The 20,119-nt window shown below is 50.1% G+C and overlaps 1 protein-coding gene across 1 annotated transcript in view; it reads left to right on the forward strand.

Annotated features, from left to right (window-relative positions):
• Positions 1–2,278: 2,278 nt before the first annotated feature.
• Positions 2,279–20,119, forward strand: part of LRP1B (LDL receptor related protein 1B) — a 642,156-nt gene continuing 624,315 nt past the window's right edge. Inside the window, exons 1-2 of the mRNA XM_054173601.1 lie at positions 2,279–2,377; positions 6,134–6,536. Coding sequence (XP_054029576.1) covers positions 2,279–2,377; positions 6,134–6,536 — 502 coding nt within the window. The remainder of the gene's footprint in view (positions 2,378–6,133; positions 6,537–20,119) is intronic.

Here is a 20,119-nt window from a genome sequence, read left to right on the forward strand (position 1 = left end):
TCTATTTGTCTGTCTGTCATCATTCCATAAATGTCAAGGTTGGTAAGGAAAGAAATTGATATGGTCTCATCTAAAGGACTTGAAAGTAAATGTTTTCAGATCCAAGATTAGCCTGAGCCAAGGGATTCTCAGCACTGTAGTGCTCTGATTGTTCAGCGGTCAGTGGGAGAACGTGCTGAATATCTCGGCGCGTTCACCTTTGTGGAATCCTTTGTCACTGCTCTTTGTGGGAGGACAGGAGACTTTTACAGCCAGGAAAGAGCCACTGGTGTAGTCTGTCCTACAGAAGCCTCCTCTCCCATACCAGAGATTGCTGCTTCCCAGGGAGCGGAAGGCAGCACACACTGCTGGGCTTTATTGCAAGGCAGCGCACCAGCTGAAGGAATGGATCCACTGATTCAGGACAAGTAAGCAAATTCAGCTGGCTGATGAAAGGAAGCCTAGACAACGGTGTTCAAACACTCGCTCCCATTTCCTCCCAACCCCCTCTCCCCCCAGATGTCTGGTTTCTGTTTTAAAACATAATAACATTTCATTAAGGAGCCATAGCAACCCTTCACTAATTTGTGAAGAGTACATCGTGAGCTACATTCTGTACTTATCAACATTTGAGCACTTTAGATCTTGTTTCATCTCATTAGTGGATGTTTATGGGACCTGAGGGTTTCGGCACTCTCTGACTCATTAGTCAGCCTGTGGTGGTTGGTGCAGGTTATGTACTACAAGAGATGATTTCCCCAGCCTTTAAATGCTCACACAGCCTTCAAGAGCAGTTCAGTCAGAGACGTTTTCTCACCTTAAACGGTCAGTCAGAGAGGAGTGTGCAAAGGTGGGTTGTTTCCCCTGAAAAACACCCCTCAGTGTAACACCCTGGCTGTCAAAGTCATGCTGAGCTTGGTGGCAGGCAGCTGCACCACCCAAGAGATGTCATTTCCAAGGGGTGGGTATTTAAATTGCTGGCTTTGGAAAATTCAGCCACAGGATGGCATTTGTAACAAGGAGCAGATCAGAAGAGTGTGAGGTGCAGGGAGCTTCTTGGTGCTCCCACCAGGAAGAGCAGGAACCCTGTTTGCCCACTCATTTACTGAACCAAAGCCTCTTTTCCTTTGGTTTGGTCTGGTTTTGTATTTTCCCCTCAAATACTGCAATTAACATAGATTCATGCATGATCTAATTTGTCTGAAAATAAATGTGTTCTTTCCCCCCTCTCCTAAATACATTAAGCAGTGCACCATTTAGTAAACTCTCAGCAGCATCTGTTGGAGTCAGGCAAAGAAAAAAAAGTGATGCAGAAGGAGATAGTTTGCCCAGATTCCTGGCAGGTATGGGGAAAAAATCATTCCCTGGCTGCATAGTTTAATAGGAAGCAATCCAACTGGTCTGCTTTTGGTGGTTTTGTTTCTCAGATTGCTTTTCTTCCCCATCATGATGTGGAGTTTTCTCTGCAGTGCACTAGCAAATGGGAATAAACAAATACAAGTGTGAATTAACAGTGTGATGTAAATGATGGAGCAGGAAAAGGCATTTTAGATTTGTTTGCAGTATGGAGCAAGTCAAAGCATAGGAAACTGCTTTATTAATAAGCAGTTGATAGTCATGTTAATTGGGAAATCAGAGGGGGAAAAAACTTGTGCCACTTGCCTGATAATTGCCTTATTAACACTGCCTAGGCTCTACCCATTCTTTCAGGGATTAAGGGGGAGATTCAGAAGTTGTGCTGTTGCAAAGATAGGAGGGGTTGGCTTCTTGTAGGAGGAGCTCTGGTGCTGCAACTGGGAGAAGGTAACTGGAAAGGCCCTTAAAAGCCTCTGCCCAAATGGAAGTGTGATGAAGATGGGTATCAGACCTGACCCAAACAAACATCTCTGAGCTTTACAGTTGCTGCCTGGCAAACTGTGCTCATGGAATAACAGCCCCACAAGCTGGAAACCTCCAGCCACGCTCATCCAGCACACCTCCACCCAAGCACTGCAGCACCACTTTGCTACTGATCTTTTATGCATGAGTCACTGTGCACGTTGTGGTTTTGATGGGAAGTGAAAAACCTGAGGGCTCATGGAGGGGACCTGAGCGTGAAAGACAAGAGGGAGGCCGAAGCAGGGACGGCAGCAGCACCAACGCTTTTCTTCCGTGCGGCGACGTAGCCAAACAGTTTGTAGAACAACAAAGCTATTAAGTCCCAGCACGTCGTCCTCTGAGGGCCTCGTGCTGCTGAAGTTGTCAGAGGACACAGCAGCTCGGCCACAAAAGCTGCTCAAGTGAGGCAGAGCTGTCAGGGATGCTGCAGCAGGACGTGCTGCAGCTGCGCTGTGGGGGCTCTCCTGGCGCTCAGACGCTCTCCATGGCGGTTCGTGGGCGCTGGGTGGTTTGCACGAGGGTGAGACGGCTGCGCTCAGGCTGTGTTACATCGTTTGCAGCAAGTTGTTCAGGGTGCTGCTGGGGGTGGTGATGCCAGGGCCCTGCTCACTGAACCTGGCCCTGCTCAGTACCTGTGCCTGCCCGCTGGAGTGGCTGTGCTGAAGAACCAGGCAGCACTTGAGAACATCTTCAGGCTCTAGTGCTTGTTCCGTTTTATCCTCGCTCCTTGATTTTCAGCTGCAGAAGTCCCTGCACTCTGTTCATAGAGCGGACAGCAGCACAGCTTTCCAGGCTTAGTTTTTCTTTTCATGTCACTTGAAGCAAAGTGCACCTGGACTTGTCTTGTTCTGTGTCATCCTTGCAGAGGTATTCAGGTGGTGGCATCCAGAGCAGGTTCAGTGATCCGTGAGGAACTCAAATGGAAGCTGAAGGCTCGAGTCCTCTGGCAGGGTTTGGGATAAATGTAATTTCTTATGGCCAAGATGTAGAAGCAAAGTGTCACCTTCCCGTGGTGGGCTTCCACCTGGCAGGAGGGTCAGGAGACAAACGAGGTGAGGAAATGAGGGGAAGGACTTGACAGCTCAGGGAAGGTTTTGGGCACTGCTGAATCTGTAGCCTTTTGCCTTGGGTTGCCACAGCATTTTCTGTAGCGTTTTCTGCCAGAATAGGAGAGGTCTGTCACTCTGACTTCATGGCTTGACATAAATCTTGTTTATGTGATCAGCCTTGAAGAACCAAGGGAAGGTGCTCTTCTCTGAAGCATTTAAGGGCAAAAGCATTTGCAAGAGCATGGAGGGCTTAAAGAGACTTAACATGAAATACTGTCTTAAGCTTGTCAATCTCTTGTTAAGAGTCTTTCTCCAGCCCCTCCTGACATAGTCCTGGATGTTTGTTTGGTATTTCCAGTACTCCAGGGCCACTAATAGAGTTAGTTCAGTTCTTTGGTTTCTCTAACTTCTGGAGGACCAGAGAGCATTGCTGCCCAGGAACTGCTGCTTTTAAAGTTTTGAAGACTTTTCTTTGGCCAATTCCCTGTGTGAGAGGAGTGTTTAGCCCTGGGCAGCAGCCACTGATCTCTGCTCTTTGTGTTGGTGAGTTGTGCCACCTGATAACTCCACAGGGATCTTCTCTATGCTCTGTGGTGGCTTCCTTCTCTTCAAAATACTATTTGTCTTCCCCACAGTCCTTTTCTTGTGTTTCTCTTCTTGCCCTTTGATGTGTACCCTCTGGAGTTCAGGATGGGTCTGCAGTCTTCTCCAGCAGCAAAGATGTTGCCAGATGCCTGGAGCAGGATGAGCTGCAGATCTGTTGTGCTGGTGGCTGCTGGCAAGACAAGACTACCACCTTGAGGTGTCCAGCCAGTGCTTCCCACCAAAGAGGCTGCTGCTGGACTTCTGCTAGGAAAGACTCATAAGTTCTTCAAAAATGCTAATTAGAAGTATATTTAGAGGTAAATTTCCTCAACAGGAGGATGGTTTCTTATCTAAACTCAAATTTCAATGTGCTCCTGCAGAAGCCTAACTTCTGAAGTGTGTGTCCTTGGCTGTGGCCCATCCAGTGTAGCATCATGTCTTCTGATGAGGTAGATGACTTCTGTCATTACTATGTAGTGCTGCATCTGGCCCACAGCTCAGCAGACACTGAGGAGACCTAATTGTGGCCTTCCAGTATCTGAAGGGGACTACAAGAAAGCTGGGGAGGGACTTTTTAGGGTGTCAGGGAGTGATAGGACTGGGGGGGATGGAGCAAAACTAGACATGGGTAGATTCAGATTGGATGTGAGGAAGAAGTTGTTCCCCATGAGGGTGGTGAGAGCCTGGCACAGGTTGTCCAGGGAGGTGGTGGAAGCCTCATTCCTGGAGGTGTTTGCAGCCAGGCTGGATGTGGCTGTGAGCAACCTGCTGTGGTGTGAGGTGTCCCTGCCCATGGCAGGGGGTTGGCACTGGCTGATCCTTGAGGTCTCCTCCAACCCTGGCAGTTCTGTGATTGTGTGCAGCACTTTGTTCGAGTCAGACCAGTGACAGTGTATGGCTGAACTGCTGTGGACAGAGTTCTTCGGTGAACTGGAAAATGAAGAAGGAGCTGCTTCAGCGGTCTGCTTCACAGCTCTGCTGTGACTCACTTGGAGCTGCTGGAGTCACAGGGATGTCAGACTGGGGTGGCACAGTGCTGAAACTGGTCCCTTGCCTTGCACTCAGAGATGCAGGCTCTGCATTTTTCTGTCTGCTGTATGATTTTACCACGCCAGTGCTGAGCAAGGGGAACGGGCCCAGATCTCATTTCCTGTTGTTATCAATAACAGGGACAGTTCATAACTCCCTGGGGAGCTAAATAATATTTGTGTTCGTGTTTGACTTTTATAGACATGAACAAAAAGAACTAGCAATAAGCACAGGGGAGTCTGGAGCATCCTGGTGCTCACCACCTGCAAAATCATAGAATCACAGAATCAACCAGCTTGGAAAAGACCTCAGAGATCATCAAGTCCAACCTATTACCCAATACCTAACACCTCCTGACAACTAAGCCATGGCTCCAAGTGCCACATCCAAGCCTTTTTTGAACACTTCCAGCGACGGTGACTCCACCACCTCCCTGGGCAGCGTTTTCCAGTGGCCAGTTACTCTTTCTGTGAAGAACTTTCTCCTCACCTCCAGCCTAAACTTCCCCTGCTGCAGCTTGAGACTGTGTCTGTCACTGTGACTGACTGTTCTGTCACTGCTTACCTGGGAGAAGAGACCAACCCCCACCTGGTTACAACCTCCTTTCAGGCAGTTGTGGAGAGCAGTAAGGTCTCCCCTGAGCCTCCTCTTAGTAGTAAAACCAGGTGAATATTCCACTTTAAATCCACTCTTTGCCTTGGCTCACCTGGATGGCAAAACAAAAACTCCTTCTCCTAGCTATGAGATGGATGGCAGTCTTTATGAAGATATGAGGAAAAGCAGTAATTGTTGCAGTCAGAGATGACATTTGTCATATCCCCTTTAGTGAACTCCATCTCTTTACAGGTTCAAAGTGTTGTTTGTGAAGCCCTTGATGTCTGACACATTGATTTGTCTGTGCAAAAGCAGCAATGCCTGTCATTTACCAGAGAACAAAGTTTCCCAGCAGGTGTCCAAGCTGGAGGTCGTTCTGGGCCACATGGTGAGTTTCTTTGGCTGCAACTCAGAGGATGTGAGGAGGGGGATAGAGGAGGCTGCCTTTTGGCCTCATCCTGCTTCTTCCATCCCAGGAACTGGGAACTGCTGTCAGTTTCCTGCATCTGAACAAAGCCTTAGAGAGTGCATCTGCTTTTTTCCAGCACCAGGCCCTGTAGTCCCTTACTTCTGGAGGACTTTGTTTGTAAGGAGCTGTCTCTCAGATTACAAAAGAAAAAGCTAATATCAAAGCATTGTGGGTTTGATTTAATAACCTAACTGACACATTTGCTGTTTAATATCCTATTCCACGCTGAACAAAGTCCCCAGACTCATCATGGCACTGCTTTATCTAAAGTAATAGGCAAGCACATTATTTGCTGGTTTAGAAGCCCATGAAGTAGATGTTAGCTGATTTCCAAACGCGTGTGCTCCATGCTGCCGGGCAGGGGAGTCTCTGCCTCTCCGCTGCCCTCCGACTGCAGCTCTGCACAGCGGTGTTTCTGCTGCTCAGAAAATTCCTCTCCCTGGGGAGGGTTCCTCTGGGGCTGTGCCTTGGCTCCTCTCCCCATTCAGGGCACCAGCAGAAGTCCTGCTGGGCGCTGCACGTTTTCCACGGGGCTCTGCTTTCACACCAGCTGATGAGGATGAGCTGCGCTGGCAGCGGGCTGCTCCCAGTGCTGCTGCTGCAGCAGATGCAGCCCGTTCCAGAAGGTGCTGCTGCCCCAGTGCTTGCAGCTCTTCCTGGCAGCTACACGGGGGAGCAGTGCAAGGACGTGCAGTACAGGAGCTTTCCGAGTGCCAAAACGATTCTCATCGATCTTAATTCCTATTTGTTCTCTGCTCTGACACTCAACAGGGGAGACAAGCTCCAAAGTCTGACTCGTGGCAGTGTCTTCATTAAGAAGACAAAGGAATACAAAGAACTTCGGTGCCTGGGACACTTCTTAATAGATATTTCTGAGAGCTTCCATCTCGACAGGAGCCGAAGCCTGAGCTCGCTCTCCGTGGAGCCCAGGATGACTTTTCCCATCAAACAGAGTGGCTCAGCATTGGTTGTTAATAAAGGAAGAGGGTGGTTGTCCTTAACACTAAACCATTCAGCCCAGAGCATTGTAAAAGTGGTGTTAGGCTGATTAAGAAGATCCAGGCCAAGGCTGTTTAAGTGCTTACCCTTAGAAATGAGATAGCACAGGCTGCAGGGTAAAGGCCCAGGCAGCAAGGTCAGCATGAGAGATGCTTTTTAAAACACATCTCTCTGAGCTTGTCTTGCCTGTCCATGCAGAGCACTGGAGGAGTGCATCTGTCCCAGCTCAGCTGTGAAGGCAGCAGGCAGGAGGGGAGCCCTGCCAGCATGCCATGCAGAGGAAGAGGAGGCTCAGGGGAGTCCTTACTGCTGTCTACAACTACCTGAAGGGAGGCTGCAGCCAGGGGTTGGTCTCTTCTCCCAGGCCACCAGCACCAGAACAATAGGAGACAGTACCAAGCTGTGCAGGGGGAAGTTCAGGCTTGAGCTTAGAAAGAAGTTCTTCACAGACAGAGACATTGCCCATGGGAATGTGCTGCCCAGGGAGGTGGTGGGGTCAGCGTCCCTGGAGGTGTTTAAGAAGGGACTGGATGAGGCCCTTGGTGCCATGGTCTGGTTGATTAGTTAAGGTTGGGTGATACTGGATGATCTTGGAGGTCCCTTCCAACCTGGCTGATGTGATTCTGTGAAGAGACCCAGCTCTCCTCTGCTGGGAAGTGCTCTCTGCCCTTTCAAATGGCATGTGGGGGACAGAGGTAGAACTCAGCAATTACGTAGCTGTTACACCTTACAAAGGGAGCAGACCAGGGCTGTCGCTCTGCCCTCCTGACTCAATCCTTTGTGGAACCAGTTCAGTTTTAGGCTGGAGGCTTTATTCACCCAGCCCCAAGCTCCAATTTCCATCCACTTTAGATACCAAAGCCATGTGCTGCCAGCTCCCTGATGAATCCTCCCTTCTTTAATGTATCAGTCTTGATAATTCCTCTGTGAAGTTGGGGAAAGCACAGCAATTTTAATTGTGGCATTAAAAACCACCTGGATCCTTGTACTGAAACCCAGGGGTACCTGTGAGATTTCTAAGAGATCTCATCCTGGGAAAGCTGTCAGGGAACAGAATCTGCATCCTTTTCATTACAGACCATTGCTGTAATGAGGGGAGCATCTTTTCCTCATGGGGGACAGCAGATTTCCTGTGCCATCCATTAGGGAGACAATTGCTGCTGGAAGAGGCACCACAACAGCCCTTTTTGGATGTGTGAACTCTCACAGTCACCTGCCTGAATAGCTGCTGGAGAGAGTGGTATTGATGGTTTTGCCTTTGCTGCTGGGACTTTGTTTATTGTACTGGAGAATAAATCTTATGAGGAGTGACTGAGGAAACTGGGGCTATTTAGTTTGGAAGAGAGGAAGCTGAAGGGAGACCTAATTGCTGTCTACAACTACCTGAAAGGAGGTTGTGGAGAGGTTGGTGCTGGTCTCTTCTCCCAGGTAATTAGTGACAGAACAAGAGGCAATGGCCTCAAGCTGCCACTGGGGAGGTTTAGACTGGATAGTAGGACAAAAAAAAAATCACAGCAGGAGTGGTCAGGGATTGGAATGTGCTGCCCAGGGAGGTGGTGGAGTCCCCAAGCCTGGATATGTTTAAAGGTGGTTTGGCTGTGGTGCTTGGGGCTATGGTTTAGGGGTGAAGCTTGTAGAGCAGGGTTCTGGGTTGGACCTGGTGATCCTGAAGGTCTTTTCCACCCTGAATGTTTCTGTGGTTCTGTGATTTGCCTTTCCTCATCAGTGAGCATTTTGTAGACCTGCTTCCCCAGAACAATGGCAGTGAGGGGCAGGGGGGCAGGGCCGAGCTGTGTGCTCGGGAGGAGGGGGCACAAGCTGCCAGCCACAGCTGAGGACCTGGTTGAGGCTGGGAGATCAGCTGAAAAGTTACTCAGTGCCTGCAACTGGCTGTATTTCTAGACCCACACTTAGGGACAGAGGAGGGGCAGGGGTCTGAGCAGAGCTACCTGTTATTGTTGGCCTGCACTCTGCAGCTCCAAAGCAGCACTAGAGGCCAATGGCTTTCCGGTAGGTGATTCAATGGCAACTTTCTTGTGAGCGCTGCAGCGTGGGAGCCTTTGAAAGAAGGAGGTTAAGAGACAAGTAAGTAGGACTGGAGTGCTATTATTACAGCTATTTTTCTTTGCTTCTAATACATGTCATCCTCTTTTATTAGGAGCTGACTGTTGAACCAGGAAAACTGATGCCAGGGCATAAAAATGATACATAGGTGAGGCAGTCTCATTGATAAGTGATCTGAGTGGTGCTGACCTTTCAGAGAAATTGAATAAAAATATACATGCCTGGAGACTTTCAAAAGGGAAAGATCACCTACATCCCCTCAATGTGCTCAGGGAGCACCAGTACAGCTGGCAGTGGCAAGGAAAACAAAGCTGCTGCAGTCCCCACCTCAACCTGCCAGGCACAGGCAGCAGTACTCCAGGCACTGTGTGTGGCTAAACCCCCAGCTCTCGGTGCGGGGGAGCTGGGGAGAGAGCTGAGAGCAGCAGAGGTGTCACAGCTGAGTGAACGTTCCCCAGGTCCCACTTGTAGAACTGTTACCCCCTCAGCACACTATTCAAACAGCAGTTAATTAATGTTTGCTGTTCTTTTAGATCCAGCTGTATGTTCAGGGCTGCTATGTTCACTGTGCAGTAGTGAGGTGTCACTGCAAGATCTGCTGAGAAACTGAGGAGGACAGTCAATTTTTGCTGGCAGCCTTGGGAGCTGCCAGTGATTCCCTCTAGGTGCGTGCTGGTGCTCTCCCAGGCTCACACTGGCATCTCCCCTGGCTCTCCATAGCCATAGGCACTGCCCCTTCCTGTGTCACGTATGCGATCACAGTCTTTGCTCCACACACACGCTCTCCATGGCTTGTTTCCTTCACCAGTCCGTTTAGATGCATTTGGTGTGCAACTCACCCACTTTCCTCTCCATCTCCATAAACAAGGTTTGTGCATCCTGTTCCTCTCAGCCTTCCAGGAATCTGAACAGGGAGATTTGGGCTGGCATCTTTTTGTGAGCTTCTGCTTGGTTGCAGCAAAGAGTTCCAGGGGAGAGGCATTAGCCAGCTAAAAGCAGCTTGCTCCATCTCAGTGTTCTGGTAGCTTAGGAAAGAGTTGTGTTTGGACTAGAACTGAGAGCAGTGGAGGCATCCTAGACCAGCTGGATATAGCTTGAGCAGTGGAGTTTTCAGTCCTACACATCCTGTTCTCTAATGCACCCAAAATATGTCTGCACAAGGTGAAGGCAGGTGATGAGGCTGGGCATCAGCACAAGACAGCTTCCTGAAGCTCTTTGTGTAACTGGGGCACATGCTCACATGTATGGCACAGAGGCACAGAATCACAGAATGGCTTGGGTCAGAAGGGACCTCAGAGATCATCCAGTTCCAACCCCCCTGCCATGGGAGGGACGCCTTCCACTAGCCCAGGTTGCTCAAGGCTTTGAACACCTCCAGGGAGGGGACATCCATGCCCTCCCTGGGCAGCCTGTGCCAGTGTCTCAGCACCCTCACTGTCAAGAATTTCTTCCTATTCTCCAGACTAAATCTGCCCTCCTCAAGCTTCAGTCCATTCCCCCTCTTCCTATCACTATGAGCCCTTGTCAAAAGCCCCTTCTCAGCTTTCTTGTAGGCCTCCTTCAGGTACTGGAAGGCTGCTCTATGGTCTCCCTGAAATCTTCTCTTCCCCAGGCTGAAGAGTTCCAACTCTCCCAGCCTGTCCCCACAGGGGAGGTTCCCCAGCCCTCTGATCATCTTTGTGGCCTCCTCTGGACCTGCCCCAGTAGCTCCATGTCCCTCTTATTCTGGGGTCACCCACATACACATAGATAAGCTTTCCATCAGGGAACGTGGCTCGGGATGTTGGTTACATGTGGCTGTTTAAACTTCCATTTGAAGATGAATGATTGCTTTCTGCTTGCATGTCAGCACGGGGATGCCTCTGTGTCCATTTGCAGGAGGCTTGGAGGAGCCTGTGGCTGGCTGAATTCTGGCCTGGGGCTTCCCAAGGCTTGGGAGGTGGCTGCTGGTGGAGCAGCTTTCCTCAAGAGATAGATGGAAATAAGCAAGTAATAATTAAGGAGCTCTAAATCATCCAGACATGGATTTCCTCCTTCTAATACTCAGCACCACTGGAGAACTTAAGAAGAGCTTACTTGCATTTGCCCAATTTTCCCCTTGCTCTTTTCTTCATTTCCTTTTTTACAGACATCATTCAAATAAATACTGAGAAACTGGGGACAAGGAGAGAAAGACATAGCCCCAGTGGCACCTCTGGATTTGGCAATGCTGTTGGCTGTGCATGATGCTGATAAAAAATAACCCAGCTGAAGCATTTAAAGATGGATTCTTCCTTTTTTATGCATTAGGTTGGGTTTAGCTTGCTGTTCCACATCACAGAACTGTCAGTCTTTCTTCTGTGAACCTGGCAGCTGTTGGACGTAGGGAAGTGAAGGCTGACTGTAGCAGGGGTGGTGGAAATGTTTCCTTGTGACCTTGAGCCTTTGTCCTCTGGGTGACACAGAGCAAATCTGCTGACGGCTTGGGGGTGGCCAAGGTCTTTGCCTCTGATGGGATCTGCTTGTACAAGATCCCTATTTTAGGCACCTGTCTTACTCTGAGCAAGGGGGGGGGAAAGTGGTAAGGAGGCTAAGAGGGTAAGGGGAGCATATAAAAGGTGGGGAAAGAAAGGAGAGACAAGAGGGCTGATGTCAGCTGAGGGCCACTGTAGTGTTGACTTGGCTTGTTGCAGAGGGTCTGCTGGAGCTCACATTGGAAACCTGCCTTGCTGCTTTGGCCTGCTGTGTTCAGGCCATTCTGGCATTGTCTGGGGGGAAACAAAGAAAAATACAAATAACTCCTTCAGTTCCAGATGGCTCAGGAAGAAATAAGAACATTTCCTTTTCTGCCCAAGCTCCTGGGTTGGTGAAAATTAGTTGGCAGCAGAGGTCTGGTGTCATCATAGAATTGTCAGGGTTGGAAGGGACCTCAAGAATCAGCCAGTTCCAACCCCGCTGCCATGGGCAGGGACACCTCACACTACAGCAGGTTGCTCACAGCCACATCCAGCCTGGCTGCAAACACCTCCAGGGATGAGGCTTCCCCCACCTCCCTGGGCAACCTGTGCCAGTCTCTCACCACCCTCATGAGGAAGAACTTCCTGACATCCAATCTGAATCTACCTATTTCTAGTAGGGGAGCTGTTTAGTCTTGAGGAAAGAAGACTGAGAGGGGATCTGATCAATGTCTATCAATATCTGAGGGGTGGGGGTCAGGTGGAGGAGGCCAAGCTCTTTTCAGTGGTGCACAGTGGTAAGACAAGGAAAAACAGGTTCAAGCTTCAACAGAGAAGGTTTCAGCTCAACATGAAGAGAAACTTCTTTACAGTGAGGGTGCTGAGCCCTGGAGCAGGCTGCCCAGAGAGGTTGTGGAGTCTCCTGCTCTGGAGCCTTTCCAGCCCCACCTGGATGTGTTCCTGTGTGCCCTGCCCTGGGTGACCCTGCTCTGGCAGAGGGGTTGGACTGCATGATGTCTGGAGGTCCTTTCCAAGCTCTAATGTACTGTGAGACTGTGATACTCTTTCCCATCTGGAATGGTTCTGTGATTCTCTGACTGTGCCTTCAGTTTGTGTAGAAATCTGCTTTAGCTCCTTTCCAAGAGCCACCCTGGACCCTGCTCACTCAGCAAGGAATTCAACTCCCTCGCAAAGTGCACAGCATTAGAGAGCAGCAGAGGGGTAATGGAGTCCTGTGTTGCATTGCATCATAGCTAGGAGGGAAAAAAAAGCCAAGTGAGGCCTGCTTTTCCATCCTGGTGCCTGCCTGGTAAAATCAGTCACCCCCAGCTAGCGTGGCTTCGGGTTTGGCTGGGTAACGCGGTGGCAATGCCGCCTCCTCACAGCCAGTGCAACAAATTGCTCACATTCCTTTCAGAATCCTCTGCTTTCTTTGAAGCAATTGAAAAGCTGGGGCCAGGCAAACCACCACCAGCAGCCATATTTACCCAATTTAAACTTTCCTGCAAACTTCTGCAGAGGACAAATGTATATTAAGATGACTTTTTGATGCTGCTGAAGGCGAATCTGGAGTTGCCCTTTAGGTGTTCTCTAAAGCTGAAGCTCTTTGTTCTGTGCTCTCCTGTCAGAGGTGTTTGAAGGTTAGTGAGAGGCACACCAAGGGCTGGTAATTCCTTTCTTTCCAGTTGTTTTCTCCTAATTAAACCCCAGCTCGTTATTTACTGCATGGTATTTGTTTAATTGAGCTCTGCACACCCCAAGTAACAATTTGCTTTGATTGTTTCAAGCGGCTCAGCTCGGGCTGGTTTTGATCACACACGAGAGCCAGCAGTTCACCTCTCAACACCACAGATGATTATTTGTTTCATTCCTAGTGGGATATGTGGTTTTTTTTCCTGGTGGATTAACTCTTTCAAGAGCAGCTTTGACATTTTTGTAATTACACCTCCCATGTAACCTACCACATCAGTAGGAGGAGGGAAAAAAAACCCCACCACATTTAAAAGGAGCAGGCATTAATTTTGCTCATTGAGATTGTGTTTGCTCACCAGAAGACAGCCTATTATTGCTTCTCACAAAAGCCATAATGAGAAATTTTCTGAGCTGATTGTTCAGCCCAAGCAAAGGGCAATGTGTGTTTGATTAGAGTCCACCTTCGGCCCAGGCACGGCGTTAGCAAAATTCAGTGTCTAAATCCTAGAAGGGTTAGGCAGACCCTGGGCTTTGTGTCAGAGGCATTAGAAAGGGAAAACAAGAAACCCAATGCAGGGTTAGATTGGCTGGGGAGGTTAAAGCTAAGAGAGCAATAACCCTCCCAAACCCAAGATGTATCGTGAGGATGTCATACCTTGAAAGCACTGTTCAGATCTACCCTAAACCTGCCCTCCTCAAGCTTCATTTCCTTCATCCTGTCACCACAGCCCTTGTCAGAAGTCCGTCCCCAGCTCTCCTGTGGCCCCCTTTATGTACTTGGAAGGCTGCTCTAAGGGCTCCCTGGAGCCTTTTCTTCTTCAGCCCCAACTCTCGCAGCCTGTCCCCTTAGGGGAGGTGCTGAAGCGCTGTGATCATCTTTGTGTCCCTCCTCTGGACACCCTCCAGCAGCTCCATGTCCCTCTCATGCTGGGGCAGAAAAAGAGATTTAAAAACTTATGGGACTAGATTGTCTGGAAAGGTTAAAGGTAAGTGAGAAAAAAACCTCTCAAACCCAGGAAGTTTTATTGTGAGGACTTCATACCTTGAAAGCACTGTTGATAAGACCCAGATAACATCTCTTCTTTCCTGGGGTAAATGCCATTGAGTTTTTTCCAAGTTCATTTTGTATTTACTTCTCAGAGATTATTTCCCTCCTGCATTGCTGCTTCCTCTGATTCCCCACATGCAGCATGAGGAAAATAAGAAGCAATATGAAATTTGTCAACCAACCAGGCAGGCTGATGGCCCTTGCTTGATTCCATCCATAATCTCCCTGGGCAGACATGCCATTTCACACAGCCTGATCAATAAAGCAGCAGCAGCAGGCTGGGAGCTCTGGCAGTGTGTTAATAAATCCCACTTTTCCAGCAAGCTGTATATGAACTGGTGCTGAAGTCACTGGAGATTGGTGAGCTGATCATTGGCAGGATCAGACTCCAAAGTCTAATGAAGAGGAAGAAGAAATATTCTGCTGCTCCACGTATCATTGGCACGGGAGAGGTGAGAAACTTTGCTCTGTGCTCTATGGCTTGCTACAAGGAGCAAAGTATTTCAGCACCAGCTCTGCCCATGCTAGGGACAGAATCATAGAATCACAGAGTGGCTCAGGCTGGAAGGGAGCTCAGAGCTCATCTGCTCCAACCTCCCCACCATGCCCAGGGACACCTCTCAACTACACTCAGCTGCTCAGGGCCTCATCCAGCCTGGCCTGCAACACCCCCAGGCAGGAGGCAGCCACAGCCTCCCTGGGCAGCCTGGGCCAGAGTCTCAGCAGCCTCCTGCTGAACAACTTCTTCCTCAGCTCCACTCTAACCCTGCTCTGCCTCAGCTTCAAACCATTCCCCCTTGGCCTGTCTCTAGACACCCTCAGGAGAAGTCCCTCTGCAGCCTTCCTGCAGGATCCCTTCAGGTCCTGGCAGGCAGCTCTGAGGTCCCCCTGGAGCCTTCTCCTCTCCAGGCTGCACAGCCCCAGCTCCCTCAGCCTGTGCTCACAGCAGAGCTGCTCCAGCCCTTGGATCATCTTTGTGGCCTCCTCTGGACTCTCTCCAGCAGCTCTGTGTCCTTGTTCTGCTGGGAACACCAGAACTGGAGGCAGGATTGGAGGTGAGGTCTCAGCAGAGCAGAGTCCATGCTGCCCACACTCCTCTGGCTGCAGCCCAGGAGACATTTTCCATCTGATGGTGTGAAAGTTGCAGGGAACAAGGTAAGGTGACACAGGGCAATCCCAAATGTTTGCTGCTGTTCACATTTCCTGAGAAAAGGGGCAAAACATTTCATGTTGCAGTGCACTTTGAGGACCTGCTCATCACTGTCAGCTACCTATGCATTGCCCATCAGCAGTGTCCCCAGCCTGTTGTCCTGGGCTGAGCTAGCACAGAGCAAATCCTGTGCAGTGATTTGACTTCTCAGCTCAGTCTCTTCTCAGTACCAGCACTTCCTGCAGTTAAGAGCATGTTCAAACCCTCAGTGTCTGGGGCTGTCTGCTGGTGAGAGCGCTCAGTACTTCAGGACATGGTTTAGTGGTCGTGGGAGTTGAGTTCTAACTTGACTCCATGATCTTAGAAGGTCTTTTCCAGTCTTGGTGATCCTCTGATTCTCTCAAGCTTTGGACCTATGAACTAAAAATGGCAAGTGTCAGGTTCCCTGAAACTCTCTCTGGCCTGATGACCAAAACCTGGGGAAGGGCACAAACTGTTGTGTCTCGTTGTGATTTGGTCTCCCTCTGTTACAGCATTTGCCAGAGAGTTGGCTATTTCCTTGTGCCACTGCCCCAGCTTTAGCCTCAGCCCTGTGAGCTGCTGTACTCTTTTCAGAGGTTTGTCTTTTTGCCAAGGACAAGCTGGAAGTGTTGAGTGGTTTAGCAGGTTGGTATTTGAAACTCCCCCAGCTTTTAGCTGGACACAGCAGATCAGGTAGTGCATTTTACTGTCTGGGTAGGTGTCTGCTCCTGTGCCCACTGGAGTCAAAGAACTTCTGTTGGTCTGACAGAGTTTAGTATTGGGAGGAGATTTTTCCTGGGAGGCAGATGAGTGAAAAAAACATTAGCAAGTATTTGTGCATAAACATGATTATAAATCTGAAATTCATATCCTGATGAGATTCTGCTCATATTCTGGAATATTAATTTGCAGTTCAAGGCTTCAGTGATTAATCACAGCTTCAACAAATTTGCTAGAGCACTGAAACACAGAGGGCTCTTTTGGAGGCAAAAGAACTGCTTCTACCAATTTGGGTATGTGTGGAATGGGTGCTCCTCTGGTACCTAGCCAGCACTAGGGGTGTGTGCTTCTCATTTTGCATTTGCCCTTGGTTTGAAATGTGATGGTTGGACAAGTGCAGAGTCCTGCATCTGGGAGAGAGCAACCACATGGATCAGTGTAGGCTGGGAGCTGATCTGTTGGAGAGGAGCTATGGGGAAGAGCACCTGGGGGTCCTGGTGGACAGCAGCATGCCCCTGAGCCAGTAATGTGCCCTTGTGGCCAAGAAGGCCAAGGGCAGCCTGGGGTGGATTAGAAGGGCTGTGGGGAGAAGGTCCAGAGAGGTTCTCCTCTCTCTCTGCTCTGCCCTGCTGAGGCCGCAGCTGGAATATTGTGTCCAGTTCTGGGCCCCTCAGCTCAAGAAGGACCTCAGGGAACTGCTTGAGAGAGTCCATCCCAGAGCCACAGAGCTGCTGCAGGCAGTGCAACATCTCCCTGTGAGCACAGGCTGAGGCAGCTGGGGCTGGGAGCAGAGGAGCCTGAGGGCTGCCCTCAGTGCTGGGGATCAAGATGTGCAGGGCTGGAGCCAGGCTCTGCTCAGGGCTGTCCAAGGACAGCACAAGGGGCACTGGGGGCAAGCTGGAGCAGGGGAGGTGCCACAGGAACAGGAGGGGAAACTTTTTCGCTGTGAGGGTGGCAGAGGCCTGCAGCAGGCTGCCCAGAGAGGTTGTGGAGTCTCCTGCTCTGGAGCCTTTCCAACCCCACCTGGATGTGTTCCTGTGTGATCTGCCCTGGGTGATGCTGGAGGTTGGACTGGGTGATCTCTGGAGGTCCCTCCCAGCCCCTACCTCCTGTGACTCTGTGATGTGTAAGTGAAGGCCCTGGGAATGTTTCCATGAGCTTCACTGAGCTGGGGCACAGGCACCAGAGGTCAGTGCAGGCACCAGAGGTCAGTGCAGGCACCAGAGGTCAGTGCAGGCACCAGAGGTCAGTGCAGGCACCTCCCATCCATTCACTCCGAGTATCTTATTTTCCTGAATGAAACAAAATACTAACTCTGCAGGGCAGCTGATCTCCTGCTTATTTTCCATAAATCTACATTACTGTCACACACCAGAACTGCCTCTCTGCCAGAGAACTGATTCCATTAAAAGGCTGCCAGAACAAATGTACCTGCCCTGCATCCCAGCCAGATGCATTTGGTTGCAGCAAAACACAAGAGCAGCTTTCTCAGGTGATGTTCCTCCTCTTGGAATGTCTTGCCACCATTTCTGGAGTCTGCTTGAAGAATCAACAGCTGAAGTGCCTTTTTACTGCCCTGATGGACAGTAGGTTGAGACTGCATCTTAGGAGGAACTTCAGTGTGAGGGTGCTGAGACTCTGGCCCAGGCTGCCCAGGGAGGCTGTGGCTGCCTCCTGCCTGGGGGTGTTGCAGGCCAGGCTGGATGAGGCCCTGAGCAGCTGAGTGTAGTTGAGAGGTGTCCCTGGGCATGGTGGGGAGGTTGGAGCAGATGAGCTCTGAGCTCCCTTCCAACCTGGGCCATTCTAGGGTTCAATGGACCATGGCTCATCTTTCTCTAGACAGACATCACATCATCACAGGACAGAGCCTTGCACTACAGCTGAAGATGGAGCTTGTACTTTGCCAACTTCTTCCAAAAAAGTCTAAATGTGCTGTGTCTTGGTTAGTTTAGAAGCTTTCTAGTCCTTCACAGAATCCAGAATGTTAAGGGTTGGAAGGGACCTCCAGAGATCATCGAGTCCACCCCCCCTGCCAAAACAGGATCACACAGGGTAGTCTGCACAGGAACACATCCAGCTGGGTTTGGAAAGTCTCCAGAGGCTGAGACCTCTCCGGGCAGCCTGCTGCAGGGCTCCATCACCCTCTAGATGGTATCATGGTAAAAGATTGGCACCTGTGAATGGGGAGGGTTTGTGCAGGTGCCCTGTGCTTCCAAGTGTCCATTTCTCAGCTATTTCTCCTGTCTTAGAAATAAAACTAAACCCAAATTGTGCTTGAGCACTGTGGCATGGGTGAACTGTGTTGGGAATCTGGGGCACTGCAGTTAGTTACTGACAGGAGAACAAAACTCTACTGAAGCCACACCCTTCAAATATGTTTTGGAGCAATTGCATTAATTTCCATGTCTTCCTATTTAATTGGGGGGGGGGGAATTCAGCTTTTTGCATCTTGCATCAGAACTTAGCAGGCTGATCCAGGAGCTGATTTTTTAAGTGTTACTTATTACTGCTACTTGTTAAGAAGTTGGCTTGTCCAGAGTTACTGACCTCAGCCACCTCCTTCTGTAGCCTCTTGTTTCTTATGTGCATCAGCCAAGGGTAGCAGAACTGCTGCCTGGAGTCTCACATTGAGTTTGTCACGTTGGTGTCTTCAGTAGGGCTGCTTGGTGCTTAGCTCTGTCTGGTTGCCTTGCAGCATCAAAACCATCCTCTGTCATCTGCTTTCTGCACACTAGGAGAGCTCTCACTGCTGGATGCCCTTCCTCCTTAGCTGTGTGCATGCACACACCCTGCTGACATTTCGGGGGGGCTGCTAGTGACCAGCCTCACTCAGCTCCACGTGAAGTGGAGGAGGAGGGAGCAAGCAGGGCTAAGCACTCCAAGGCCTGAAGTGTTTTTAACACCTACTTAGAATAATGCAGAGAAGGGCACGGTGCTAGTGCAGAGCAGCAGCACTGGGCAAACCCAAGGGCAGAGTGTGCTGCAGTGTCTTTGGAGGATGATCCCCTTTGCCCCTCTCCCTACAAGAAGACTGGAAAATGAGTTCTGCAGGAGCTTTGCCTCCATCTGAAATCTCCTCTCTGCTCTGGGGTTTCTGTGCCAGCGAGCTGCAACTCTGCCAACTGTTACAGAAACAAAAGCTCTTTCCAGTTCACCCAGAAATAGCCCTGCTGTCTGAATGCCTTCCTTGCCCAGCTCTCTGCTCTCTCTTTTAACAACCCCCTGCCAGTTCTGGGGGGAGCATCCTAAACCTGAGAGAGAATTTCTTCCTGCCAGTCTGGCCTCGAGCACCCTGCGGGCTGGGCTGCAGGATGCTGTGGCACAGCTTCCTTTCAAGGCACAGGGCACAGAGGCTGCTGCAGAGAGGGGTCAGAGTGCTTCATGGCAAGAGATCCAAGGGAAGTGTGGCTTCCTATGCTCTCAAAGGCAGAATCTTGCAAAGGCTATCAAGGAAACAGATATGGAATGGCTCAATTCTATTTTAATGCTGCTAGACAATAAACCACTGGGCCCCTGGCCTGATAATCACATTCCAGCCCAAAGGAGAAAGGGGAAAAATGCTTCTGCTTCTCACAAGAAAGGTTTGATTCTGCTGGTGGTACACTGGCATTCAGAAATCCTCCAAGAGCAGCCAACAGACCCCAGAGGGCAAAATGAGAGATCAGCTGTTTGGTTTCCTGATAGCTGGGTTTAAAACAGAGAGTTGAATGAGGCTTTGCACCCTGGTGCTGCACAGTGCAGTGCAGGCACAGGCTCCCCAAGGTGTCTCCTGCAACAAATGCTTTGGGTGCATTTGCATTCTGTTGTAGGCAGCACAGGCTGTCCAGGTCCTGTCTGGATGTCCTGGGTCTGGCTCAGCAAAACAAATGCAAGGTTTTATTTGGTCAGGCCCATCCAAATCCCTGCAGTGATCACTGCCAGCTACTTGATGAACAGCTACCATAATATCATTAATTGAAGAGAAAAGCAGGTGAATCACTGCAAAATATTTGCAAGTTTGAAACAACTTCCATGTTGTTGAGACACTTCACCTCCAGTCCTGCCTCCTGCCTGCTGCTGTCCCCAGCATAAACAGGACACACAGCTGTTGGAGTGAGTCCAGAGGAGGCCACAAAGATGAGCCAAGGGCTGGAGCAGCTCTGCTGTGGGCACAGGCTGAGGGAGCTGGGGCTGTGCAGCCTGCAGAGAAGGCTCCAGGGGAACCTCAGAACTGCCTGCCAGGACCTGAAGGGATCCTGCAGGAAGGCTGCAGAGGGACTTTCCATAGCAATAGGCCAAGGGGGAATGGTTGGAAGCTGAGGCAGAGCAGGGTTAGAGTGGAGCTGAGGAAGAAGTTGTTCAGCAGGAGGCTGCTGAGACTCTGGCCCAGGCTGCCCAGGGAGGCTGTGGCTGCCTCCTGCCTGGGGG

This window comes from Dryobates pubescens, chromosome 2 (assembly GCF_014839835.1).
Source record: "Dryobates pubescens isolate bDryPub1 chromosome 2, bDryPub1.pri, whole genome shotgun sequence".
In the NCBI taxonomy this organism is placed as follows: domain Eukaryota; kingdom Metazoa; phylum Chordata; class Aves; order Piciformes; family Picidae; genus Dryobates; species Dryobates pubescens.